The following is a 27,712-nucleotide window of genomic DNA, read 5'->3' as shown; positions in this document are numbered from 1 at the left end:
CTCCTTAACCATAAAACCTTTATTTGTTTCAAGTGGCCAAAGGGGGAGAAATCCATTCTTCTTTTGTCTGAAATGCATTATATGGCAGCCGAGAAAGCAGAAGCCTCACCTCTTTGTCTTCCCTCCCTACCTTGGGGTGAAAGAAAAGGGGGCCAGCACAAAGCTCCTTGACTGGTTACAAAAAAAGAATAAAGGTACTTTATAAAAATGTATGTGGTATAAGAAGGAGGAAAAAAAGGAGAAAACAGCCAGGACAGCGGCAGAGAGCATCTGACCGCCATATGCATGAGTGACTGAATGTGATACAAAGTGCATAAATGTGCCTCGTCCCCCCTCTCCCCTCCCCACCTCCCCCCACCCCACCCCACCCCACCCCAATCCCTCTAAGTTGTTAGGTGGGGATTCTGGCTCCAGACCCAACATGCTGCCTCCCACCCGTGAACAGCTCACTGGAACTTCAGCTGTCAGGGCCCCAGTAGCAGGAGAGCAACACCTGCAACAAAAAGAAGAATATGACAGGAATTACAAAGCTTGGCAGGCTTATTTGCTATAGTGCAGGAATCCCACCTACAGATTTATGCATCACCGCCCAACTTTGGCTCATGGGCAAAACATGTTAAAGGCTTAGTCTCCCACACAAGCCTACACACCCTTTGGAGCAGCACGTTCAAATCAAGGTGACCTTTCGTAACTGCATAGTTATTTAGTATGCCAAATTCCCTCTTCAGTTCTCTTTCAGTTAGAATTCCCAAGGAACCAATCTTCCATTTCCCCAACCAAAATAAATGGAAAGTCATGTGCAGCATTGCCCACTAGGTGGCAAAAAGTTCCTAGAATAACCTGCAAGTTGCAGACACGGGATGTTTCCCGCCACATGCAGTTCCAGCTGCTAGAAGGCTACTCTAGTTCCTGGAATAATGGTAGTCTGGTGCAGCAAAGACAGCCCAAAGAGTAACATATGTATTATGACCTAAACTTTTGTAGACTAGCATTCATTCTGTGCAATACATGGAAGTGCTATGACACGACCTGTACTTTTTGCATTTCATTTGCTTCTATCCTCATACACCCACACAGCCCAAAAGCACACATGTGCATATATTGCGTGCATGCACCTACTCAGGACAATATGTCATGCATCTGACGAAATGGAGTCTAGTCTACAAACGTTTGTGCCTTGATAAACATGTAAGTCTTGAAGGTGACGGAAGACTGTTGTTTTTGCAACAATTCCCAGGTCAACCAGGGCAGCACTCATTGGGAATTGCTCTATACCAGTCACACTTCTTCAGCCTGGCAGCTAGTTTCCTCACCTACAATATGCACATACCATTTACACAGGAATCAAAGCACATGAATCATCCTGTGATGGTCATGTCACTTTACATTAACTGCAATGGACCTCTGACAGACGGCAAATGTTTTAGGCTCCTCTACTGCAGATGTCTGTGGGATTACAAACAGCTAGGCAAGAGCATGATTATCATGAACATGCATGATAATTCACCTATTTAGGATTCCAGAGTGCCAATTACCACAATGCAAGCACAGGTAATCCACTAGTGCAGCCTTCTGGGCTCATGCAGTTCTACTAACTATAGCTTTGTCCTTATAGTACCGGGACTAACCCAGTATACATTACCAGAGTGGTAAATGGAAAGGTCAAAAAGGACAGGAGGATTCCCCAAGCTCCCTATCCCCACCCCACACAAACACAACAAAAATAAATGTGTACTGAAAAGCATTGTATTTGAAATCACACTTTTGTGCTAAGCAGCCTGAAGCTGCTGAGTGCAATCTGGACAAGACTGCAGTGAGAGCTCACGGAAGAGAATTTGGGGGTATATGGATGCTAGCAGGGAAGAGATTTAATGGCCACTCTTATAACTCTGTCCAACTGACATCCACTATGAAGAGTGCTTCAACTTCCAGGAGGCCTAAATGCCTCATCCTCTTCTCTCAGATAACAATTCAGAGGTCTTAATGCTTGATGTACAACAGCCACAGACATTTTTCTGTGAACATGCTTGACAACCTGCCAAAATTCCAACAAACTTTTCTTGCAGCTGCAGAACAAAAATGGCCAGCTGTGCTGAATGTAGTGCACTTGGAAAGCAATGATGATCCCACTTGCACAAATATTAGGGATCAGATGCCCATTTGGAAAGCTAGACTTAAGCCCTAGAAAACTTGCCTGAATGTTTTTATTTCAAGACTTCTTCTTTTTCAACTTCAGAACTTGCAGCCAATTGGGTGAGGATGTTTCTGACCTAGGGGAGTCAGGAAATGGTTAAAAGCAAAAGGTGGAACTACGATAGAAAAAAAATGGGTTACCCACATTCCAGAGGCAAAATGATGGACCTGGATGCTAAGAAATAGTTTGAATACCAACGCTCAGCATGCAGCCACACAGACATGCCACTATATACAATTTTCCAACCCCTCCAACACTACACAGGCAAGGAGGCAGAGTGCAGAGAACAAGATCTAAGAGGCCTGCACCACTAATTCCCCCCCCCCATCTAATATGTCTCATGAGTTGTGGGCAGGAAGCCTGAAGGAGCAGGTAGTGCTGTAACCCATGGCAGAACCCAAAATCACAACACTAAGTAACAAAGTTTGCCCCAAAATTATATATTTATTATGTTTCTTATTTATTTCAGTTACTTCTACCTGCCTTTGCTCACAGAAGTGGACTAAGGCAGCTTACAACAAGACCACGGCTACAGTCATAAAATACAAATCATAAATACAAGCCAGTAAGACAACAGCTGAAAACAACAATTAAAACATCATGGAGAGAGGCCAGGTTAAGTGAGCACCTGCTGGAATAAGATGTTCTTCACTGCTTGCTGAAGGGCAAGCAATGAGGAAGTCAAGTTCATCTCCCTAGGCAGGCTGTTCCTTAATGAGGACACCACAAAAGAGAAGGCTTTCTCTCTCTCTCTCTCTCTCTCTCTCTCTCTCTCTCTCTCTCTCTCTCTCACACACACACACACACACACACACACACACACACATCAGCCCATTAGTTGTATCTCTAACAGCAAGTGAATATAGTAGAGGGCCTCTGTAGTGGAACAGCATTCCTGCGCAGGTTCGCACGGGAGAAGGCAATTCCAAAAGAAAGAGTACATCCAGTTTCAAACTTTTTGTAACATTAGTTTTTGAATGCTCAAAGAGGAACAAAACAACTGCAAAGTTTATTTTTAAAATAAGAAAATCCCATGAGGTCATTTGCTGGGAACACATCACTGAACGCCAAAATCTGTTTTAGGACAATACTTTTATTAGGCCAACCAAAAATGTCACAAAACAGCAGACAAGCTTTCAAGTTGCCCAGAACTCTTTATCAGGCTGGATGTTCAAAAAGCAACAGTGGGGAGAGAGAGAAGAGGAGGGAAAGGCCATGGGTCTGCATCAGGTAAGAGTCTTAACCCAAAATGCCTTTGTCCCTTCCCCTCTAGCTGAATGCCAACCACTAAGAGGTCTTGACTCGTTGGCATGCCAGAGTCTCATGCGATGCCAGCACTAAAAAGACAAAACATTCCACCAACTAAGAATGACTATGCATTGCTCAGAGCAGAGAAGGTGGGGCAGGGGAGTAGAACTTGTGGTCTTCCAGATGTGGATGGACTGCAACTCTCCTCAGCCCCAGCCAGCATGACCAGCGGTCAGGGACAATGGGAGTTTCAGTCTGATAACATACAGAGGACCATAACTGCCCACCCATGACTTAGAGGGGCACATGGTATACAGACACCTGTAACTGACCAACAATAGGCCAGCAAAGTCCATAAGATTGAACAAATGCCCTTCATTTGGGATTCCAGCTGTTCCATTTCATTCTTCCCCATCCCTGGTTTTCCCTAGTCAAGGAACATTCTGTACTCATTAAGCACACTTAGTTCTCAATGGGATGTTTTTTGGGGAAGGAGGCATTCCCCTCAAAAAGGTTTCTTCCTTCATGATTTTTTGTACTTCTGCAAACCTGGGGTGCTGCCTCTTGTGCATGGGTGGTGATGTTCTGACTACATAAGCAATGGCACTTGGAGAATTGAGAACACTGATAGTATATATGATTTTATCCTAATTTCCTGTGTATTGTTGGCTGCTGCCTTTCTTCTGTTATAGTTGCCAGAAAGAGCTGCAGCAAGCAGGATAACCACCACCGACATACCAACACATGTTATTTTCCACCACCACACACCTACCCTGAGGATTTCTCTGGTTTGGGTGGCAGCACCAGAGGCTTCCCAGTGATGTTGGCAATCTTGCACGATTTAGAGCGCTGAACATGGGTTTCCTTGGCCTCACTTTGTGGATCCCCTTCCTCAGCAGAACGGTTTCGGCCTCGCAACTTGGCCTAGGATTGAGGACAACAGATTTACAAAAACAGGCATTTAGCAAAACACCTAACATTTGCTTAGAGTTGTCCTACTCCCTGATCTTTCATTGGCAATTTTCTGCTTTTTCTCATAACTGCCCCCTGCACTTCCTTTACCACCAGCGGCTGGAGGTTAGATAGTAATCTCCTCTGACAAAGCAAAGACCTATCTCAAGTGTGTGGAAGTTTTTGGCTCCATGGGGCAGGATTGCCTTGCAAGCCAAACTGGACACAACTAACCCTGTGGGCCAAAACAAGCCTTGCAAGGCCACCCATTTGTCAATCACCTCACTAAAACAGAGAAAAACGTTTTGTTTTAGCAGGGCTTTCAATGCCAACACCTTTTTATAACAGGAGATTTGCATTGAACCTACTGCTAAAGCAAAGGTTTTTCATCCTTTCATTTTGGCAGGGGTTTCAATGCATACACTTCCCTTCCTTATTACAATGGGTTCACATTGAAACTCCTTCTAAAACAATTTTCCCCCCACCATTTTAGTAGGATTTCAATGCAAACCCCTTCCTGAACCCCTGAAACCCCTGGCTGCCTATAGGCCAGAGGTTTATCAGCTATTTAGTCCAGCATCCTGGTTCGTCATAGTAGCTAACCAGATGCCTATCAAATATGAGTGCAATAGCATTCTACCATTGGTGATCCTCAGCAAATGATGTTCAGTGGCATGATGGAAGTAATGTTTATCCACCATGACTTGGAAGCACTGACTGTCTCATTCTCCATGAGTTTTTCTCCCCCCTCCTTTCATTCAGTACTTTGATTTCAGCTTGGAATTCTAACATAGAACATTCCACTATCTGATAGCAAAGGCCACTCAGTTTCTAAGAGCCAACCCATATTTGTTAACATTGTGTCATTCTTTATCCTGTCCCCAACCCCTTTCCAGGTACTACCTTCAATGCCGATGGGTTCAGCCCTGGGAAGAGAGGGACCTTTACCCCCTTTGACAGTGGAGATGTTCGTGACTTCCTGCTCCTTGGTTCCTCTGGGGCTTCTTCATCAGAGACCGCAGAAACTATTCGAGGCTCTAAACAGGGAAGAAAATGGCAATACCATAATGCAGAAGAACCCATGCTGACACCATGTGACGCATTTTAATCCATGCCCCAACAGGAGGGGAAAAAATGACATAATCTAAAGTGCAGTGCCTAGAAAGCAGCAATGACAGGCAACCTAGGACACTCCTGTTGGAAACCTTTGTCACACCAAGTCATGCTGTATGTGGCACATCTGCTAAGCCTATAACAAAGCCTAAGCACATGTAACTGAAGCAACCACATACTGCTGCCTTGGTTATCCCCTCTTCACTCTGTCAAATTCTAGACTGCAAGCTCTAGATAGAAGCTTGCATTCTTGTACTGGTAGCATAATATAAACTACCTTAAGATGGCCTGACCCTAAGCAGTGCCTCTGCAGTGAACGATGCCTGGGAATCATATGCAAGCTGCTTAGAGCTTTTTGTGAAGAAAGGCAAGAATGTAAGTTAACAAAATAAGCCACACACAAAATGACATAACCAAGTAAGACACAAAGAGATAACACATCCGAAACCTCTTCAGTAACAGGTGTTGGGAATACACCAATGAAGGCTACATGCCAGGCCCAGCATGCAACCCTCCATGCTACCTGTGGAATCTCTGAACATCCAATTGTCTCCGTCGTTCTCCGAAAGAGCCCCTCCAGACCGGGTGGCTGGTGCACGATGACCTCGCTTACGGCCCAAATTAACACGGTCACGATACACAGTGTTGTCAAGAACCTCTGTATCCTGAAAGCATACCGAAGAGGAGAACAAAGGGATCAGAGAAACACATTTCTCCCTCAATGAATGCACAGCAACACCCAGAGTATCCCCATAGATCCTTCTCAGCTTCAGTTCCTTCAAGGAGCAGAAACTGAAGAGTACTTCATACACTTTCCAGAGACATGCACAGCTTGCAGGACCACAGCTAGCAAAACATCCACATATTCCCACAAAGCCTGAGCTCAACCATTAACAACTTGTCCTTTCATTAAAAATTGTTAATATGTGTTGGTTTTCTTCTATTTCCTGCCCCAAATACTCTTCTATAGTTGGCTCACCTTCTAAATTTTAGGTGAACGACTGACAGCTATGAGTAGAGGAAGGCAGGGAGAACTGCTTATGAATTTTTCCAACCAGATTGCACTGCGTCAGGCTGCTTACACTGCCCTGGGGTGTCACTCAAGTCGAAAGTGTGGGATGAGGCTGGTTACCAAAAGCCTGGACACACTAGCTCTGCCCATGTAGCACAACACAAGGGCATCACCAGGATGTGTGGGAAGGCTTCTGGGCAGACTGGCATGGGTGGTTGGCTGAAACCTTTCCTACAAATGATTTACAGCTTGCATGAAAACCAAGGGACAAAAATTACTTTGGTTCAAGGTTGCCCAACTGAAATGGCAATATTAGAAAAAGGATTTAGATTTCTCTTCTCACTCTCTAGTCTTCCAGCTTATTTCTACATCAGCAGCAAGACATAAGCTGTTTGTTGGAGGACTCTTGACTCATGAGTCAACTTGTGAAGCCTGAAATATTATCTGGAGTCAGCTACCAAAATACAGCCAAAAAAGGCACGGCTATGAGCTATTCTTTATACATAGAATCACAGAATCATGGAATTGTAGTTGGAAGGGACCATGAGGGTCATCTAGTCCAACCCCCTGCAATGCAACATCTTTTGCCCAACGTGGGGCTCAAACCCATGGCCCTGAGATAAACAGCCTCACGCTCTACTGACTTAGCGATCCCTCTCAATCCAGAAGCAATTATAGAAGATGACAAAACCCTTTGTAAAGCAGGTCTGAAATGGAGCATTTGCCTGAAAGAAAGCATTAGGAACCCATGTTTCTATATCAGCAACACATTTAAATGTAATGTAAAAGCCCCTCAAACCTTAGAATTGCTGTGCACGTATAAGCCCATATACTGCAGAGAAGGCTCAGGGGTCAAGCAGGTACCTCAGAAACATCTTAAGTACTACTTACCTCTAAGAAGATGAAGTTCTCCCCTTCAGGAGCAATAGCTCCCTCTAAAGCAGGAGCCTTCTGTGATATGGGCTGTGCAGCTTGACTTCCATTTTGCTCTGGATGATTCAACACTCTCAGGTCCACGGGTAGCTGACTCCCATTTCCACTGTCTAACTGGCTGTCCCCACCATCTGCAGCAGACAAAGCTTTTCCATCCTCCTTTGCTGAGAAAGGCAGTCCTTCAGCCCTTTCAGCAAAAGCCCCCTGGTTATTACGCAAGCTGCGCAGTATCCTCTCTTCTTCTGAATGGCAGCTGTGGAAGGAGGCAGGTCTCTTCTGCTGGGCCACCTCTTTGACAGCACTATTGGAAACCATGTCTTCCTGCAGGCAGCTGGGGCTGGAGAGTCGCTCACTACGGAATTTTCTGCTTGGATGTCAGATAATGAACATTAGGGTAAGGTTCTTCTTAATTCTTATCAACAGGTCTCTCACTATCCTAGCAAAATTCCCCCTCCCCAACTCCAAGCATCTCCATATCTCCTAATCATCCCAAAGCCATTTTTCTCCTCACTGTACAAAAGAAATGACGGTATGTGAAGGTCAGGACTCGACAGCCAAAGGGAGAATGAATACCTTACAAACATGATGCAGGCCTAAGGAGGCATCAGAGATGGACAAACCCACAACAGAGGATTCAAACCTACAATTGCCAATGGTCAAAGAGTACAAATACCTCAAAGAGAACTCAAATCATGACCCTACACTTAAGCCACATGGTACAATCATCGTAGGGATATCCACTTCACAATGCAGGTGGAAGCTCATGTGATCCAAGGTAGCAACAGTTTGCATTAGAGAAGACAGGAGGAAAGATAAACCTGCACATTTCCCAACTGCCAAAATAAATACAGGCTATACTATATGACCATTTCAAAAGGCTGGACTGTAATGAGGAGTGTGGGATATATAACTGTAGCTACCCCACAGACTACAGATTCCTCAGGCCAAAGGCTGCCGTTATGACATGTCTGCCCAATTTACAACCCACAGCCTGCAAAAACCCTGGCTTGACAACCTCCCTGGTTTTACATTCCCTTAAGGGCAACTCTAAAAGAACAATCCTATGCATGCTTACTGAGAATTAAGTCCCATTCTGTTCAATGAGGCTTACTCTCACATAACACACATAGTCCTGGTTAGCATGTAATGGTAAACCATAGCCTAAAATTACGGTTTACCATGACCCCATGTTTTTGGAGCATTTTCAAACAAACCATGAGTAAGAAATCAAGGTTTGTCTTTGGTTTGCCACTTGTGGTTTGTTTAGTGGGAAACAAACCATGAGTGCCGGTTTGCATGCAATGCTAAGCCAGCAATGATTTGCTTCTGAAAAAGGACAAACACAGAGGTCACAATCCGACCACCATGTACAAGTATACTGCTTGTCTAAGATAAGCTATAGTTCATTTCAGAGCATGGCTGCTACATGCAAACTGGGCAATAGGATTATAGCCTTAATCAACTTCAGTGAGGTGCTAGGCACCACTGCATTCTGTTCCCTCTGTGGCCTGAAGAATGTAAGTATGAAGAGGGGGAGTACCCAAGACAAGACACATTAATTAATTTTCATTCAATTTACACTGGTTTGGATGGTGATACTTCCTGGTTTCTCATTTTGAGTTGCAGGGATTAGCAGAGAGATTCAATCACTCCATGCATGGCTTAAGGGTATCGAGTGTACAAAATTACCCAATATACAAGAAAGCCTTTGTTTGGAAGTTACGCAGCAACCAAAACAGGCAGAGGCAGCTTCAAAACAAGAGTGTGACTAGACATGCACATGAGAAGGATTCCACATCAGAGAAAGCCAGCATGCTAGGCTTGGACTAGGGAGCCCCAAGTTAATATCCATGCTCAGCCATGATGTTCACTGGGTGACCTTGGCTGTACCCTCTATTCTCTCCATCCCCCATTTTAGCCAAATCAGAAGGCGCATCATTTAGCTAAGAAGAGTCCTTGAGTGAAACCTGCACCTTTTAAAATGGCTGTGTGCATGGCATTGAAATTCACACCTTGTCGTTCCCCTTGAATTCTCTCTACAGTTGCCAAGGCCATCTCTATAACTATCCATTTTCATTAGTTTACAAGGACGAGATGATGGCAATCAGTTATTTGAGATTAAAACTGACCCAATTCTTCCCAATTTCTACACATATATATGGAGGGCACAATGAGAAGACTTCAGTTCTTTCCCCAGGCCTTTCAACATTTTCAACATATGTTACCAATCAGTGCTTTTAACATTATTTTGTTTTGTTTTGATAAACTTGATGACAATGCGGCTTATGCTCAAGAGGAGTTTAGCATTTAGACTGTTTGTTTGCTATGGTTCATTTTTGCTGCTGTACTTGATTAAATTTAATATATTTAATTTTCACTGTTGGCCACTTGGGGCTCCAGCATAATGGTGACTAAGAAATAATAGTTTGCCCCTGTTTCATGGTTAGCTTAAAAAGTGCAGCACTGCAAACTATCTTTCTTGTCCCTTTTGCTTTCCATAATCACAATCCAATTTGATGACTTCGCATTTAAAAGAGCTCACAATCTGGAAGTCTTATTCCAAGCAGTGACATGAGTTCCTCAAATAATAGAACAGAAAGATGCTGGTTATAACCCACAGAAAGTGATAGAAACATGACAACAGCATTAGCTGTATAAAAATAAAATTGTTTCACATTTAGGAAAGTGGGAGAAAGACGACAGGGGTTTGTGCGGTCTGCTACTCCTACTCTGTTTTGCATTTCAAAAAAGCTGGACAGTCATCAAAAATGTTATTTCCCCAATGAAAGCAATACAGGTATGGATCCTGTATTTGAGGGCTGGGGGGGGGGGGAATAGCTACCACTTCATTCCAGGAAGAGACCACAAGGGCCTGGTCCAACCCCTTCTGACCTACTTCAGTTATGGGACCTGTTCCTACCTCTGAAACAGTGTGCCACTTCCACATCAGCACAATCCTTAAGCCATACTTGCTGCTGGTCTCTCAAGTACCTAGTTGTGGAGAATGTATTGCCAAAAAAGAGGTGCTCAAAAGCACATGTTCAAAGGAGGGAGCAATGCCACCTCACATCCTGACAAAGCACTCCTACTCCAGTCTAGAGCAGTGTTTCACAACCAGGGGCCATATGCTGGGGCCCAGGATATTCCAAGGGGGCCACAGGAGAAAACTGCGTAAATGAGGGACCACAGCAAGAGGCATGGGGGGCACAGAGGGAAGTGAAACATTTTTTAAAAAATACTAGTCAGCAAATCCAAGGCTGAAGAGAAACAAGTGATGACGAAGAGAGATGTTTACAGAATACAATATAGGAAAGAGAATTATAGATACTGCCACTCGTTTTCACCCATAACAAAGAGGTTGTGACTTCAGAGCATACTGAATGAGAGTGCTAATTATGTGCATAAGACATGGGACCTGCTGGTACAGGATGTTGCTGAAGCAAGACAGCTAATTGAAAGCCAAACACTAGAAGCAATTCATAAAAGAATCCGTCCTCTTCTCCTCATTCCTGCTGAACATGGCACCAACCCAAGACAAGACAGTGGAACTGATCATACGACAGCAAAGGTGACAGCTCTTGCAGAACAGCAGCTGTATCATTAGGCATTTGCCTGGTCAGCTAAGGAGAGTAAAAATATACCTCCAGGTAACCTGCTGCAGGCCCCCCCCACCTGCCTGATTTCATTCTGCAACAGCCATAGTACTCTACTGTGTTTCCACAGTTAGGAAAACAAAACAGTGCACATCATGGCTACTGGGTGTGCAGTTGCTGTCATGACCAGATGGAGGGTAGCAGTGGAGCATCACTGGATTTTCTCACCAAAGAAACAAGAGTTACACACTATGATTGTTGCTTCTAAACCTCAGGGCCATATTCAACTAATACGTTGAGCTAAAGTTCCATCACCGCAAGGATTTTATTTGTTGGATGGAACCTTCTCCCTCTCTTCTTCCCTCTCCCACACCACCAAATGTGACCCATGCCATCCCCAAATCTGCTATGGAGAACTGGGGGGAAACCCATAGTAGATTTAGGGGCCACACAGGGAGTGAGGGAAAGAAGTTCCATTGCCTGAGCAGTGTTTCTACATTGCAGCGCCATAGAAGTTGCCTATCCTGGTTCCCACAGATTTCTGGCTTCAAGAGGTAGCTGTAAGGCCTACCTCAGCAGCTGTGCACCATAGACACAAAGTAATATGTGGTACTGGCTGTACTAACAATGGGTAACATGGAGGGATGAAAGGGAATGGTTGCAAACTGATTAAAAGTGTGCAACTGTGCTTTTGACTTCACAAAATGAATTTACAAAAGGAAATGAATACAAAAACAAAATCAGTACTTCAATTCCATTGTCCACTTGTATTCATTTAGCCTTCCACTTCCATTCTAACTTTCTTAAGAGACATGGGGCTGTGCCATCACTTGCTTCACTCACCAACCCCCCCCCCATCTGACCCACATTAATGATGCAGTATAAGCCTCAGTGGTACAAAGCAAGAAGGAGGGGAAGCATAGAGCACAACAGATGCTTGGGAGCTGCTCAAGGGGTCCCGACTGTTCCTCTATGAACTCACTTGGGCAGATCACCTGCTTCACTTCCCTTGTTGTCTGACACTGCTGAGGCTGAAATGGCATCACTGGTGTGAGGTGAATAGCAATGGATGTGGCGGCAGCAGCAGGACAGCTGCTGGGAAGATGTCCTGGCAATTCCTCTGTGGATCGCCTGGGCAACCTACCCACCTGCCTTCATCTCCTCCTCCTCCTCCAATACCACTGTGATAGCTCTCATAGGTCTGCTGTCACACTGCACTGCACTGCACTGCACAGCATCACCTGTTGGAGGCCAAGTGAACTGAAGCATGAAAACATCTGAACCTTCTTATAATACATTAGGATACAGCCTTTACCTTTCTCCAGAGACTCCAGCTGCTCTTGGATGCTCCATCTCATCACCATCCAAAGGTGTCGCTCCAAACTGATAGCTGCTGTCCTTATGCTTTATCCCAGTTGCACCAGTCCAGTCCATCTGTATTAGATCTACTTCCTCAGCCCCATCCAAAGCCTTGGGCCTCAAATCAGACAGTTCCATGCTTTCAGTGCCAGATCTGTAGGCCAAATCTGCTTGTCCCACACCAGGCTCTCTGGTCTCCTCTGGATTCACAGTCCTTACATCTGATGAAGCAGACAAGGTTTCCAGACCCAAGGAAGGAAACCAATGAAGCTGCTTCTCTGTAGGTTTTTCAGATGCATCTGGGCTCCCAACTTTCAAGTCTTTTGAGAGATCCATGCCTCTGAGGCCAAGATCTTGAGTCCACTCAGGCTGCCCCTCTCCAACTCCTCTAGGCTCATCCATAGCAACTGCTATTAAGTCTCCAGACTGACCTACCAGGCTGCCAGCTGTCTCCTCCAAATCCACGGTCACACTTAGACTTGGTAACTCTATTGGACCAAAACTACCAGCTCGGTCCTTCCCTATAGCACCTAACTGGTTATTTTGTTTAGTTGCTGAGACATCAGTGTCTCTGACCCATTCTCTTGTGGCAATGGGGAAATCACTATCTTGTAGATCAGATTCCCTAAGATTGTAATCATCAGCCCAGACTGGCTTCCGGGCACAGTACTCCAGATCACCAGCCTCAAATTCAGTGGTGCTGCTTCTGCTTGAAATACTGAGTTCTCTTTCCCAGCGTGTTTGATTATCATCATACTCACTGGCTCCATCTGGTTTTTCAGCACTGAACACACCATCATGGCTTTGGGGAATACCCATGACATATCTGCTGGGCCAATCAGACTGTTTGACACTCAGTTCAGACTCCTGGCAGCTGCCATCATCAAAGCCATATGTATTGGGTCGTAGTCGCTGTTGGATGCTAACCTGGGATTCTGGATGATTGGCACTATATTCACTAGGTTGCTCCACCTGGTTGGCATGGGACTCTGACTGCACTGGGCTAGCCCTGCTGTCAACATTGGAATCACTAGGCCAGCCTGACTGGCTGGCACTGGATGTGGCATCCTGAGAGCCAACATTGACAGCACTGTGATCACTGGGCCCCTCTAAATGCCTGGCACTGAGCTCTGCATCCTGGTGGCTGTGAGTACCATATTTGCTAAACGCATCTGATGATTTTGTGTTAACCTCCAATTCTGGACAGCTATCCTTTTCTTCACTGTATTTATTGGGCCAGTCAGTTCTTTCAGTAGCACCAACATGATAGGGGCTGCTCCAACCCATTTTCTCAGCAGCAGACTTGCTGCTCTCCTGATCATCTTCATTACTGCAGAGTCTGGGCCAGCCTGGTTTTCTCACGTATGGCTCTCGGTCCTGACACTCAGCAGTGCTGATGCTATATGTGCTGCTCCAATCTGGCTCCTCAATCTTCTGGTCACCACAGCTGCTGCCATAGGCAGTGATCCAATCTTCTTGCCCTGGATTAGAACTGTCCTGCAATGGTGTTCCTCTGGTCCAGACTTTCTGGCTGGAACCAAATTCCATATCCTGCCTTTTGGCATCACTGTACGAGCTCAGCCACTCCTGTGGGCCAGTGCCAAATTCTCGATCCTGCTCTGTCTCACCAGGCCAAACTACCTTGCCAACACCAGCAGCCCAACCCATGCCAAAGGTAGCAGACCGATCAACTTCTACAAAGCCAAACTCGCTGTGAAGATCCTTCCTTGACCATCCCAGAAGATCCTAATAAAGAAAGGCAAGGAAAATAAAGCAACATTAGAAAGGCATGGGACAGTGAGCCAAATTTAGTGGGGATCTGATCTAGTAAAGATGTCCCTTCTCCCAACAGTCCAATATGAGAAATACATTAAGGAGACAGAAACTGAAAATGTAAATTCACTAAACCCTTCCTGTATTTTTTTTAAACCAGTTTGAATGTATTTCACTTAACATGCACAACTTAGGAAAGGGCCATTACTGAGTAGCAGCACGTTTTGCATGTAAAAGTGCCAGGTTCAATCCCTGCCATCCACAGACTGGGCTGGTAAAGATCCCTGTCCAAAACCTTGGAGAGCAGCTGGTCAGTGTAGACCATTATATCTTCAAAAATGGGCCAGATCTACTACCAGATCAACATGACTTAAGGTGGGCACAACAACTACATCACAACCTTATAAATATGTGGTAAAAAATTAAGATGCTTATGTCCAAAAGCATGTTTGAACTAAAAATGGGTCCCAGGTCTAAACTAGACATGAACTAGAGGGATCAATGGTCTTGGTTCAGTCTAAGGCAGATTCCTATGTTCCTAACACTGCAATTTTCTATTTAGAAAGTTCCTCCAAATGGAAAAATATATCAAACCCACATGTATGATTTTAGAGGAAAGTTTTCCTTTTATTCTCTGTTATCCATTATAAAGGCCTTTGGCTATATACAATAAAAAAAACTGACCATACATATAGAGTGATAAGCCTGCACTTGGTAATCATCCACTCATGTGTAGATGCAGCAAGTTACATGCATTTAGTATAGAAACAATTATTTACGTAAATGTGTATGGAGGGGGACCTGGCGGCAATTCTTTCTTTGGTCTTTCATGCTTGCTCATTTTCCTACATAGAAGTGTTTTCTATGTAAGGAAATGATAGCTTGAAACGTGCCTGTTAAAAATTAGTTTTCAAAAATAATTTGGAATTTTGGCAAGTTCCATATTGGTAGAGTGCAAGGAAGATTAAAGAGGTACTTATATGGCCAGGAAAATAAACTAGTAGCCACTGGTACTGAATTGTTCACTGGCAAAGAACCCCCTTGCAAGCCTGATCAGACTGTGAGACTTTTGGGCTTTCAGAAGCACCCCCTATTATAACCACCTAATGGACAGTTAATTCTTGTTCGCTAGAGCACGTGAGCCTACCAAGGTATGCACATTAGTTTTGGTATACAACCCAGTACATTAAGTGATGTGCCTTGTAGCTACATAGCTATGGAGCCCTACCAAACTAAGGAGCACCAATTCATTCTTAGGCTGAGTCTGCTGGAGCTCAAGGCACAATTTCTTGGTGGCAAAGAGGGCCAACCAAACAGACAAAAGTAACTTTGATGTGTACGGGCAGGCTGGATTCAGGGAGGTGAGGGAAGCTGCTCCACCCAGGATGACTGGAGGATTACCCACGCAGCAGCACCTTTTGGCTCAGCCTCCTCTTTTGCACGCTCTGCAGCCATCTAACCTGTTCAGCCACTTTTGCGGCTTACTTAAAAACCAAGACCCGCCCTTCCCAAAGACAAGTTCAGTCTCTGTTACTTAACTGGGCAGGAATGCACATTCACCTAGCCATGCTTGTGCCCATTTAATGCCTTCTTACCAGGTTCTAAAAAGCACTAGAAATAGGAAGCCAGTAGAACTGTCTCCTTGCAACCCGTTTTGTGGTCTTCAGCCAACCACCCATCCCCGCACTAAATACAGTTCCTTTACCTCCGGTCCTGTAGGGTCTTCTGACTTGGGCGTACTTCTCTTCTTTATGTCATCAGCACTAGGCGGAGGAGATGCCAGCAGTTCATCGAGCCAGTGTGAGCCTGGATCAGGGTCAGCCCTCCTTTCAGGGTCAGCAACCCCCAACTTGCCTTCACGTGCCAGACCTACAGCACCATCATCTTCTTGGCAGGAAGCAGCTGTCCGCACCTGGACATCTTCAGAGAATAAGATGCAAGGCTCTGCAGGAGGGGCAGCCTGCTCTACACTTGGCAATGGCTCCATTGCCCTTAAAGCCCCTTCCTCAGGGGTTGGGACAAAGGGTAAGAAACCATCATGCTCCTCTTGACAACCAACCTCTGCTGCTGCTATAGGGCCCTTGAGCTTGGGGCTAATAGGCTCCCTCAGAGTTGAGGGACCTCCAGGTGCTGATATCTCAAGGGCTGAAGGGGACTCCAGCTGGTCCTCAGCCTTTCTCCTGATCCCTGGGGAACTCCTGGAATTGCTGTGGCAGAATAAGCTCCCATAAGCCTCAGTCTCCTCTCCTCTCTGGCCCTCTGAACCTCTTTCCTTATAAGACCCTTTGGGGCTGAGGCTCTCTCTATCCAATTCTGCCTCCAAGAGACCAGTATCATCAGCCTCCGCAATGGGAGACCTTGGAGGAGACCCCAGTCTCCTTCCACCAAACTCAAGAGCCCGGTTAGGGAACGACCATTCAAAGGACTGTGACAAGCTCCAATTGGACTCTCCCCCTGCAGCCTGCTCTAAAGCTGGGTCCCCTCCTCTTGGCAAGACAGCCAAAGACCCTCCCAGCTCCTCCTTGTCCATTTTTTTACCCCGTGGTTGCAACACCCCTTCTGAGGCACGCCGTAGAACCAGTTGAGATAATTGGGGGTCTTTACCCTTAAATGGTAATGTTGGTGCTTGATTGTCGAGGGAATCCTTATCCCTGGAGAGTAAGGGGGAGGCTTGTGCATGAGAGGGAGAGCCAGGAGGTTTATCAGAACTAGCAAGGTACTCAGAAGGAGTGCTCGGGGAGCCAGGGGACTCCGACACTCCTCGGAGACCACAGGGGGGTGCCAGGCTGTGCTCAGCAGGAGGATGAGTCAAACTGGCAGATGGCCCAGCACATCTTGCAGAAAGGTCCCCAAGACCTGAAGACAAGGAGTGTCCTAGGAAACCACTGGGGGATCCTGGGGGGCAGGGATCAGATAGGGCAAGAGGGGAACCTGGAGCCTGGGCATGACCAAGGGAGACCTTAACAGGAGATCTGAGGGGTTCAGTAGGTGCATCAGGAGAGCCTGGGGGAAGCTGAGCTTCAGCACTTGGGACATCTGCTGGAAAATGTGGGCTCTCTGAGGACTGGGCTGATTCAGCAGGGGCATCAGGGGACCCAGGAGTGACTCGAGAAGAAAGCTTCGTGAGGAGTTGATAGGTCTTGGGGAGAGAGACCTGGAGAGAAACAAGGGAAGAATGGGTTTTAAAAATATGATTCCTCCCTCCCTGGAACCTTCCCGAGCATCCTAATCTGTCCCCTCCAGCCCCAAAGAATACAGGATGTCTCCTCCAATCCTAACCTCTTCCCTCTTTTTCTAGACCTTAGAGATTGTCCTTCATGTCTTGGAAGTTCTGGTTTCACTACAAGACCCCACGAGACCCTCCCCAACAATATTTCTGCCCGAAGGAAGCCAGAAGGAAAGGAAATTCAAAGAATGGAGGAAGGGGGAAAGAGAGGCTGAAGAAATCGTTCAAAGTGTTGCAGTAACAAGGCTGTATGCCCCACCCCAGGACCTTGCCTCCTCTCCAACTAGGCCTTCAGAAAAGTGAAGAACTAAGCTAAGTAGATCACACAATAGGCTGATGACCTTCCTCCCCCCCCCTCCTCCTCCTCCTCTGGGAGAGGCAAAAGGAGTTAATCATTACCATCACCCATCCCTGAACAAGCAGCAAGTGCTTTCACTGCTAGATTATTTGGCCACAGGCCCAGCTGCTGGGATCTGCTTCATACATACCTTGTAGGTCACCAAATTGTATTCACTGAGTCACAGCTGCTCCCTTCCCTCCAGCTAAGGGCCTGGTATTCTGCATTAGGCTTCCACACTTTGCCTGGGCTAGGCTCAGGCTAGCTAGCTAGCCTAGGCCAGAGTTTGCTCTCTAAAGAGCTGAAGAGTCACAGATCCATTTTTCTCATTTATTTTCTAACTCTTCCAAAAGCATAAGGCAGTATTGGGACTGTTAGTGGGAGCGCTATGTGCTATACCAAATGCCAAGATTATGCTCTGGATTTTTCAAAACTGTACCATGCAAGGTAGAAAAATGAAGACTTCCTCAGAGTCGATGTCACCATGTCTTGCACCTGAGGTTAGGGGCTGAATCTTTCAAACTGAAGGCACCTAGGTAAGCCAACCCATGGGATTTTGACAAGGACATACCCAGTTACTGAAAAAGCAACAAATATGGCCTGGGACACCCCATAGCAGTGCAAGATAGTGCATCGTTTGCTTGGGCTACCAATCTCTTCTTGAAGAGAAGCATTAGTAGAGAAAGGAGACACGCACCCTACAGAGAGGGAGCCCGGAAGGAGAGAGGTGGCAGATACCCCTGAGACAGAGGAGAGCCAGGAAGGAGAGAGCCCAGCGGAGGAATTGCCGTGCTGCAGATAACTCACACCAGGAGGAGACAGTAGACTGCTATATCCAGGTTGGCCTCCATCACAGCTCATGCTAGGTTGACTGGAGCTGCTGAGAGAAAGATTACATCACCATCAGAAAACAAGCTTGATTACTGATGGAAAAAATGTATTTCTAAGGCAGGGATGGAAAACCTGTGGCCCTCCAGATGTTGCTGGGCTACAAATCCTATAATATCCAACCATTAGCCACGTTAGCTAGTTGTTGATTGGAGCTGCAAGTCCAACAACATCTGAAGATCCAGTTTCCCCAAAGCCTGCTCAACAGAATTGTGTGCTACTTTTGTCACAAAAGGGTTTTCTGCCTGACACTAGGTATCACATAACGAACGGGAGATGGGGAACCCCAAGGATCATCTAATCCAACCCCCACAATGAAGAAATGTTCCAAGCATCATCAGAGTTCTTCTAAAATCAGTTACCTGTGCCTGATCAACCGCTCACCTACAAATAAATCCCAAGAGTTGCTACCACTCATGACATCATCGTAGGATTTAAGATTACTGAGATTTCACAGAAACTATAGTTGGGAGAAGCATGCCCAATTCTAGCCATTGAATTCAAGTTGTGATTAATTCAATGGTATTTATTGCCATGTATGTAATGCCCAGGAATGTAGCCTTCAGTTGTGCCAACCCTCAGTTTTCATTCTTAAATCACAAGAATAATTTAGCTCTGCTAGAGCCAAATGTGAAAGAACAAAGAAAGAACTGCCAGCAGGTCACCTTCTAGACACATTTACTGTATTGCTTTCATTTTCCTAGCACTGTTCTATAGTTGCTGACCTGCATCCCATCTCAGTCCTCTTTGATGTATTGCAAAGCTGATCTTCTAAGATTATGTGGAATGAATCTGAACCTCACCTGTCCTTAGAGAGTAAATCTAAGTTTCTCTCCGTTGCTCTTGCTGGTAGCTCAGATTCAGGCAGATGCTGACCATTTGAGCTTGTGATTTCCTCCTTGTTCCTTGACAATATGCTGTCCTCAACTTCACAAGAGGCTCTGCAAGCAGGACCCTCCGACTCTGTTTCACCCCCTTCTCCACTGGAATATCTCCGGAATGCAGCATAACCCTTAGGCCCCAGGTGGACAGCTGTGCTACTATCCTGGCTGAAGAAGGAGCGTACCAGCCGAGGCCTGTCAGGGCTGCTTGCCCCTTCTTTGTTGGGCTTCTCCATCTTGGCCAAAATCTCCTCCACTGTGGTCCCAGGAAAACGCTCTGGTTTGGCTGCTACTGGCACCGGTATTACTTTGAAGGGAACAGCACCTTTGCGAACACTGGAGGACTCTCCACACTCCTCTCCGGTTGCTCCCTCCACAGCACTTGATTTATTTGCAGACCCAGTTCCTTCTCCATCTCCAGCTGGTTTGGCTGTAGTGGAAAATGGATACAAAACCTCTTTCCCATTGGTAGCTTCTCTTGGAGAGGTCTTTAGACCAAAAGAAAGACGCTTAACAGCATTGCCAGCCCCACCACTATATGGCTTGGGCCCAGCCAACAAGTTGATCTTTTCAGCAGAGGGCACCTCAGAGAGAGCCTGACGCTGTCCAGGAACAGGCTTCACTGGCATGGCTGGCTTTGGCAACACACAGGGCTTGGGTTTCACGGGTGGCTTTGGACGGGCATCCCCTGAGGAAAAAAGGATGTGGGGAAAGATGCATTTTATACAGAGCTCAGTCAGAACACAGGGCAACTAAATTATATGGATCAAAATGATAATCCATTGCCTAAGTACACAAAAAATAAAAATAAAATGAGCTCTACTAATAATCCTTGCTAAATTTCCAAACTACTTTGCAGGAAACAGAGAAGCCACTAAAACTGCATGCAGCTTTGGACACAGGTCAGGCTAGAGGATCTTCTAGTCCATTAAACCAGAAATAGCGGTAATAAAGATTACCAACAGAAGCCATGAAAATGCTTTTGGAATGCATTTAAATTGCAAATGGTAGTATTCAGAGTAGACCCACTGAAAGTAATAGCATTACTAAGTTAGCTCTATTACTTTCAATAGCTCTGCTCTGAATATAATGTAGTTGCATACCACTCGTTGTTCTCAGGTCCGGCAGTGGGATCAGAGCCTTTACGTGATTAGCAGAAGCGTGTGGTGCAACTTTTAGGGACGACACCACTTCAATTATAGGTGCAGGGCTGCCTCCTGGGGCAAAGAGGAATCCCCCATGCACACAGAAAACAAGCATGTCAGGAAGAAAGGTTCTAGGTTAGCCTTCTCCTGGACACAATAGCCTCCATGTTTTGTTTTTCACACATTCAAATATGTTGTCCCCTACTTTCAGAATGAAGAGCTACAATCCCTCAAGAGCTGCATTAAGTGATTCTTCTGCTTGCTATTTGATTCCATTCTTCATTCTCTGGTGCACCACCACCTAACATAAACAGAAAAATTTAAATACCTAGCAACTTGGCACACCATCTCCCATATTTAGCTCTCTCAAACAATCAACTCAGTTCTGCTGAGCTGAAGGCTCACAATGCAAGGCATACCTATCTCCGGACTGCTTGCTAGTTGTTTGGGTCCTCTCCGGCCATTAGCAGCAGTACAGGGAAATGGGGTGCAAAGCGACTGAGGATTAGAGTCCATCACATCACCGGGCTGGGACTCTGAATTCAGCATAAATGTCAGCCCCTAAGATACAGGAAAAGGAGGTTAGGCAGTCTGCAAAATTTGTAAAGATAGCAAAGACCTCCAATCCAACCTCCAACCATAGATGCTTCCTCCCAGAATGCAAGTTTTCCAATATCCTCCTTTGTTCCTTTGAGAGAGGAATTTCTCTCTCTCTCGCGCGCGCGCGCTCTCTCTCTCACACACACACACACACACACACACACACACACACAGAAAGAGAGAATGTATCATGTTATGCCACTCCCAGGGCAGGCTGGAACAAGGGTGAAGGAAGCAAGTCTCCCACAAATATCCAGGCCATGAGTCACGCTAAAGGATGGGAATCTCAAACTTATAAAACTTTGGCTTTCTAGCTGACTTGCTCCACTCTCCACAGGGCCACCCCTGCTCCACCTTTCTGCCACGCCCTGTCCTTCCCAGCCAACTTGCTATCACTCCTTCCCTGCCTTTCTCTTGCCAGGTCCAGTCACTTTGCCAGAACATTTGGCTGCTTTTCCAGTCAGAATCTCCTTTTCTCTTCCCAAGTCCCTTTCTGCTCAAAGCCGAGTTTCTGCTCAACCCAATCCCAGCTGTATACACTCCCAACCCGGATATACTGAGCAGGGAGCAAACATCTGGAGTACTTCCCCCTCCCACCCCCCCTCCAGATTTCTCAATCGTTTGGCACAGCCCCTGGAATTCAATGAGGTAAAGCTGGGGCCTGCTCCTGTCACTACGGCAACGGCCTCCCGCTAGATTTCAGGAGAGGGCCAAACCCTGGCTAAAAAAGAAAAGCAAAGCCAGCATCTTGGTTACAAGGAGTGTGTGCCTCAAGAGATTGTTCTAACAAAACTGATCCCCATAAAGAGGCAGGAGGAGGAGGGGGGCCTACCAATAACTCCCCCCTCCCTCAGTATGACAGAAAGAGCTGGAACAACAGGCAGACAGCTGAATTTAAGGCATAGCCACAAGATTGTAAACAGCCCCCTCCTCAACCTCCATCTATACATTATGCCAAAATAGGACCATCAAGCCTCTCCTTCCAAAGCGAGGGTGATTTAAAGGCACAGTGCCTCAGATGAGGGAAGGCAGTTCAGCCGCCTCTGCTCTTTCTGCTTAGGCCCCTCCTTTGACTAGTTTAATCTTGATTTATAAAAGATGTTTTTAACATCATTTTTCAGCCCTAACAAGGGCCCCCGGGGCAGTTTACATAAAAGAACATGCCAAACAAAACCCGAAAACTTAAAAGGAACAGAGCTAAAAGCTTCAATCATATACTGAAAACCATTAAAAGCCACACAGAATAAGAATGTTTCCCCTGCCTGTTGAAATGTCGTCAGAATGGGACTAGTCTCTCTACGGACAGGCTACTGCCACAAAAAGGCCCTGTCTCATTTCTACAAGGATACAGCACCTTAGCCTCATCCCCTACTTCTAGCCTGGTAGCACCTAAGCCCAACATTTGCAAAGCCCCAGACCTTATTCTTGCCTAAGCTACTTGTTCATGTAACCTCTCCCCTCATATTCATTTGCCTTAACTTAAATCTTTATTGCAACTTTGCACACCCCTGTGTCTGAGGTACCATTCTGTTTATCCTACTCGGCAAGAACTTCCTGAGTGAACTATTGCTTCTGAATACAGAATCCCCTGTAAGGGGGAAAGAGTTTCATTTAGTGGAGAAGATAGCTGAAGGAGAGCCGATGAAACCTGAGTGGACATTGAAAACCAGCAACACATTAAGGTACCCAGAACCCCATCCAAAATCTATTAAGGCAGTGAATACACACAACAAAATATGCAAGACAAGATGAGACTCTCTCCAAATTCAGAGCTAGTAAAACTAAATAAAGGTAGAATTTTAAAAAGGCAGAGAAACAGTCCAATCCTATTTCCTCAGCTCTCTTACTTTTCTTCATAGATGAACTATGGTTTTTAACCTGTCAGGCAAAGAGGCTCCTGAAACTGACAAGTCCTTTCTACAAAATACAAGGAAGTACACAAACTATATTTCATCAAGCAATTAAAACTGCCCAACATGTTGTTTTCTTATCTACGCAAACATTTCTATGTGGGAAAATGAATGCATGGCCATTTTGCCATGGGTACATATAAAGAAACATTTGTCAGATTAGATGGTATATGCTTGTTCCTGTACTAAAAAAACAACGTCAATGCAGGAAAATCATCAAGAGTAAAGCAGCCTTCAAAGAGGAAGTGCCTTGGTAAAACACATATGCATACACACAATAAGCTAGTAAACAAAAAACAAAAAGAAAGATAAGTGAGGGTGGTTACTTTTGGCTTCTAAAGTGGGGGGGGGGGAGGAATATAATGAAAAAACTGTTTTATATTTAGGCACTGACTGACAACCCATCCTATATACATGTCTACTCAGAAGCAACTCCTAGAGTTGAATGGGGCTCACTCTCAGGTAAGCAGGTATAAGATTACAGCCTCAGTCTTCAAATGGAAATTATCACAGTACAATTTCTATTTTCCCAAGAGTGTATCTCATGTTATGAGAGACTCCTGAGGAGAGAATTCTTTCACACTTGATCAAAAAAATTAACTTGCAAGACCCATAAGATAAAGTGACATTCCATTTATGATCTTTTCAGATAGTTGCAAAATCTAGTTTCAGCGCCTGGACTTTCTACTCAGCCAGATGGGCGGGGTATAAATAATAAATTTATTATTATTATTATTATTATTATTATTATTACTACTACTACTACTAACAGAAAGGGGCATATATACCCAAATGGTACTTTCCGCCACAGCTGCAACAAAACGTATCTTTCCCACATGGGTCGCCACAGCCACAGCAGGCGATGCAACCTTCCAACAACTTGACCTCACCCCCAGAGGCACACTCCTCCATTGTCTCCTAAGACACACGGATGCCAACCAGACTTTAACTTTAATAGTGATGCATTATTAAAGACAATCCATAATTGTTTCAAGAAAGGAACAGAGAGATCAGAATTAGAAACCGCTTAGGAAGAAGGAAGCACATAATATTACAGCTGAGCTTTGGGCTACCGTGATGAAACAGAGATATGCAGAAAGGCAATTGTTAAAGATCAAGAGTGAGGCAATAGAAGGCAGAGAAGACAGGCAAGTTCACAGTGTAAAGAATAGAAAGGAATATCTAAAGCAAAATAGTTGTTTTTGTCATGTATATAGTTGCACCTCCACAACCCTATGACATAGGATGAAGAAGGCACAGACTTCTAAATGAGTACAACTTGCAACAGAATCCACTCCTGCTGGAACCCAGAGATTTTCAACTGGAATGCCACAGGAAGGAAACCACTCAGAAAGACTATAATAAGGATTTGGTTAAGGTAAAACCAGGGGATGAACAAACAGCAGATACGACGTGGGAGAAAAAGGCACCAATAGGTGTAGGTAAAAAGAAGAAAGTACAAAAGCTGAGCCAAGAAAGTAGAACTGAGAAAATACCTAAAGGCGATGGCTTGATATCTACAGAGGCTCTTCTTGTGAAGCATTTATACCTCCAAGACATTATACAAAACTTCTCCAGCAGAAGGTATATGAAGAAGAGGAAACTATACAACTCCCATTGTTCTAGGCGCATTTTGCGACAGGGAATTTCATTAGGGAGAGCAGTTTCTGACTTCTGGGCGCAGTACTGTGCCTAAGATTTCAGATTAAAACTGCAGAGTGGAAGGAAAAGAGGACCTTTTTCTGCCTCCCTACTTCCAGCTACTCTCTGAAGACTGGAGAAGAGACCCTCTTAAGAATATTAGGGGGGTGGGCAGGGGAAGGACTAGACCATGTGAAAAATGAACATAATATTTTAGCTGCAGTTCATTCATTTTCAGCTTTGTATTCTTGTTATAAAAAAGCGTGCCTAGACATTCCGTTGTTGCACCATAACCTAGGTTTAGGGTGCCATTTAGCTCCTAACTTTCATATCTCAGTTTCTAACACTGCATGGCTTGACTACGCATCAATGACTACTCTCCCAACATACTATGAATTCAAATCAAGTTGGGCTATAACTTTGTTCCTCTAGAACTGTGCATCATGAACAAAAGAGTCTCTAATGCCACAGGTGGGTTTAGATCTGTGACCTCAATAAGATTCTTCTCTACATTAGCCCCTCTACCCAGTATAAATAAAAGTTGCTTACTTATTTGTTCTTTAGAATCCAGACAGCAAGTCTCCCAAATGGCTGCATTCCCATTCCCAGCCCATGCCAGGATCATACTACTTTCTTAAAATGCTGGTTTGTAGTCATTTTTTAAAGCTTCAACAACTTCAACTGTAAGCACAAATGTTTCATGTTTCAGTTGAAGTAGCACTATTTCCTCATATGGATAACCAGATTCCCAGCACTGATGCAATAGGACTGCGGAGGTGAAGATGGTAAAGCCTTTGAATTGCATTTACAAGAAGGTGAAACTTGGCAACAACAATAAAAATCAGTTAAACTGCTTTCTTCCGCCATAGAACATCAGAAACAATGGTGTCAAGGGAGCTCTTATGGGAAAAGAGCTAAGCAAGTAAAGGTATCTAAGAAGCAATGGTAGGTGCTCTAGTGGGGGGTGGAGAGTAATATGGGTGCAACTTTCCCCACCCGCTCTCTCTTCTGAAGGTGCTGCATTGTGCAGGGACTACCTATTATGCAATTAGCACTGAATCAGACTACTACTTGCACAGCTTTTCATCAGCACTTGCATTCTGATAGTTTGCAGTCGAAGGAATGAATAAGTAAAAAGACAGCACACGCTTACTACAATGTAATTCAAGGGATCCCAGCTGCCATAGTGATCTACTAAATGCATCCAGACAAATCCCTTGCCATCTTTGGGCTATTGTTTCCCATGCCACCCTGCCTTTTCAGCCTGTAAGACCCTTGCAGCAATCACTGTCTGCCACTTTGTCTGCACAGTCCACATATGAAGGGGACATTAATCTCAGCATGTCCATAGAATGCACACATACCATGTTAATAAAAAATAATGGATAGGAAACAGTCACAGAAGGATAATAAAAAGGAGGCTCTTCCTCAAGGAGCAGCGGTAGAAAAGAACGGCACCAGGAACAGATGTATTTAGGTAAACTTGGCCCTTTGTGAAACAAAACTGGCTTATTACAAGGCACAGATTATGAATTTATTCTAAAAATGTATTGCTCCCTATTTCCAAAGAGAAGATCAAAGAAAGAATCCTAAATAGAAACCAGGGCAGATAGGAAAGAGGTTATCACAGCAATTGGAAAGGGGGGCACTAGATTAGTAGTTAATGGGCTAAGAAACTCATAATTCTATTAGGGGGAAGAATTGTGCAGAAATACAGGAAACAGAAGGCATGTGGGAGACTGTTGACACGTGATTAAAGTACAAGAGAGGGGTGGATTTCTCCCAACAGAGAATAAGTTTCATTGTAAACAATAAGCAACAACTCACAAATGGCAGAATTTTAAAAGCCAGTTTAGACAGTCCTCATAGCCCAGTTCAGACCACTATTTTCACAAGCAACAAGGAAATATCATGAAAGAAGATGGGAGCTCAGCAAGCATGAGGCAGTGTTTTGTGGTGCAGAAATGGGTACAAGGAGAGGTCACAGGGTGTACTTCAGGTTCATAAGCCTGTGTGCAGTAACTGGTTTTCAGCAAGATTTAAAGGGAGCTAAGTATTTCTAAGTTGGGTGTTCTTGGAATCACTGCCAAGAAAGGGAGGGAGTGGTGAGAGGCAGAACTGCGGGAAACTCCAGCCAAAAGGGGGTGGAGAGCAGCTTCAGGACGCATTAAGCAGAAAGCATACAAAGAAGGCGAGCAGGGGTGCCAGTTAGCAGAAGCGAGGAAGCAGGGAGACGGCCCGAGGACAGTTACCCCTGGCCAGTGTAAATGACAGCCCCGCTTACAGCGGAGAAGGCATACAAGCTACCTTTAAGAGCATATGGGCATACCATATGGTCCTAATTGGCCTTCCCTCTACGACCAATCCGCCATCCCCGCTCCTTAGACCATCCTGCAGTCGGGTCTCCAGGCCAGGCCTTCCACAATCCCTGCAGCAGCGAAGGGGCTACAAAGAACAATTGCTGCCCCGGCCACCATGACTCGCCTCGACTCATTCCCGGGCAAGGGGCTGAGCCGAAGACGACCCACCCGCACGCGGATCCACAGCTCCCCCGATCTACCGATTTGGGGGACGAGGGGGGGCACCTGGCCCTCCTCCCCCTAAGCTCTTTTCCCCAGGGCCCTCCGACGCCACCTCCTTATCCTCGCGGTCCGTTCCCTTCGCACGCCTCCCCCCGCACGCATCTCACCCCCCCCCCACCAGCGACCCCCAGGAGGATCTCCTGCCAGCCCCACCTCGGGATGTGGGCGAAAATGCACAGCCCTCCCCGCTGGCGGGGGCTTCTGCGTAGGCTCCCTTACCAAGCTCGGCGATCTACGGCCCGACATAGGCGCAGCAGATCTTCGCACTGTGCATATTCATGACGTTCGAATCAAGGCCAGGCTCGCCCCGCCCACTTCGATGCATA

At 45.5% G+C, this 27,712-nt stretch overlaps 1 protein-coding gene across 6 annotated transcripts; it reads right to left on the bottom strand.

Moving 5' to 3' along the window:
- TNKS1BP1 (tankyrase 1 binding protein 1) lies at positions 1-27,712 on the bottom strand. Of its 6 annotated transcripts, none has more exons than XM_053398627.1 (12): positions 27,606-27,712; positions 21,073-21,214; positions 19,431-20,196; positions 18,547-18,619; positions 15,882-17,330; positions 12,360-14,149; positions 7,410-7,818; positions 6,030-6,171; positions 5,297-5,430; positions 4,215-4,366; positions 2,195-2,270; positions 1-493 (listed from the first exon to the last, which is right to left on the bottom strand). In XM_053398627.1, exons 1-11 carry the CDS (start codon positions 27,630-27,632, stop codon positions 2,210-2,212), a joined length of 5,145 nt encoding a protein of 1,714 aa, XP_053254602.1. In that variant the 5' UTR covers positions 27,633-27,712; the 3' UTR covers positions 1-493; positions 2,195-2,209. The 6 variants fall into 6 exon arrangements, with proteins under 6 accessions (XP_053254602.1, XP_053254575.1, XP_053254583.1 ...); XM_053398600.1 differs by having other exon boundaries at positions 27,540-27,658; XM_053398608.1 differs by having other exon boundaries at positions 7,410-7,815; positions 27,540-27,658.

This window comes from Podarcis raffonei, chromosome 1 (assembly GCF_027172205.1).
Source record: "Podarcis raffonei isolate rPodRaf1 chromosome 1, rPodRaf1.pri, whole genome shotgun sequence".
NCBI classification, from domain to species: domain Eukaryota; kingdom Metazoa; phylum Chordata; class Lepidosauria; order Squamata; family Lacertidae; genus Podarcis; species Podarcis raffonei.
Note: the sequence above shows the minus strand (reverse complement) of the source record. Positions and strands in the feature narration are given on the sequence as shown.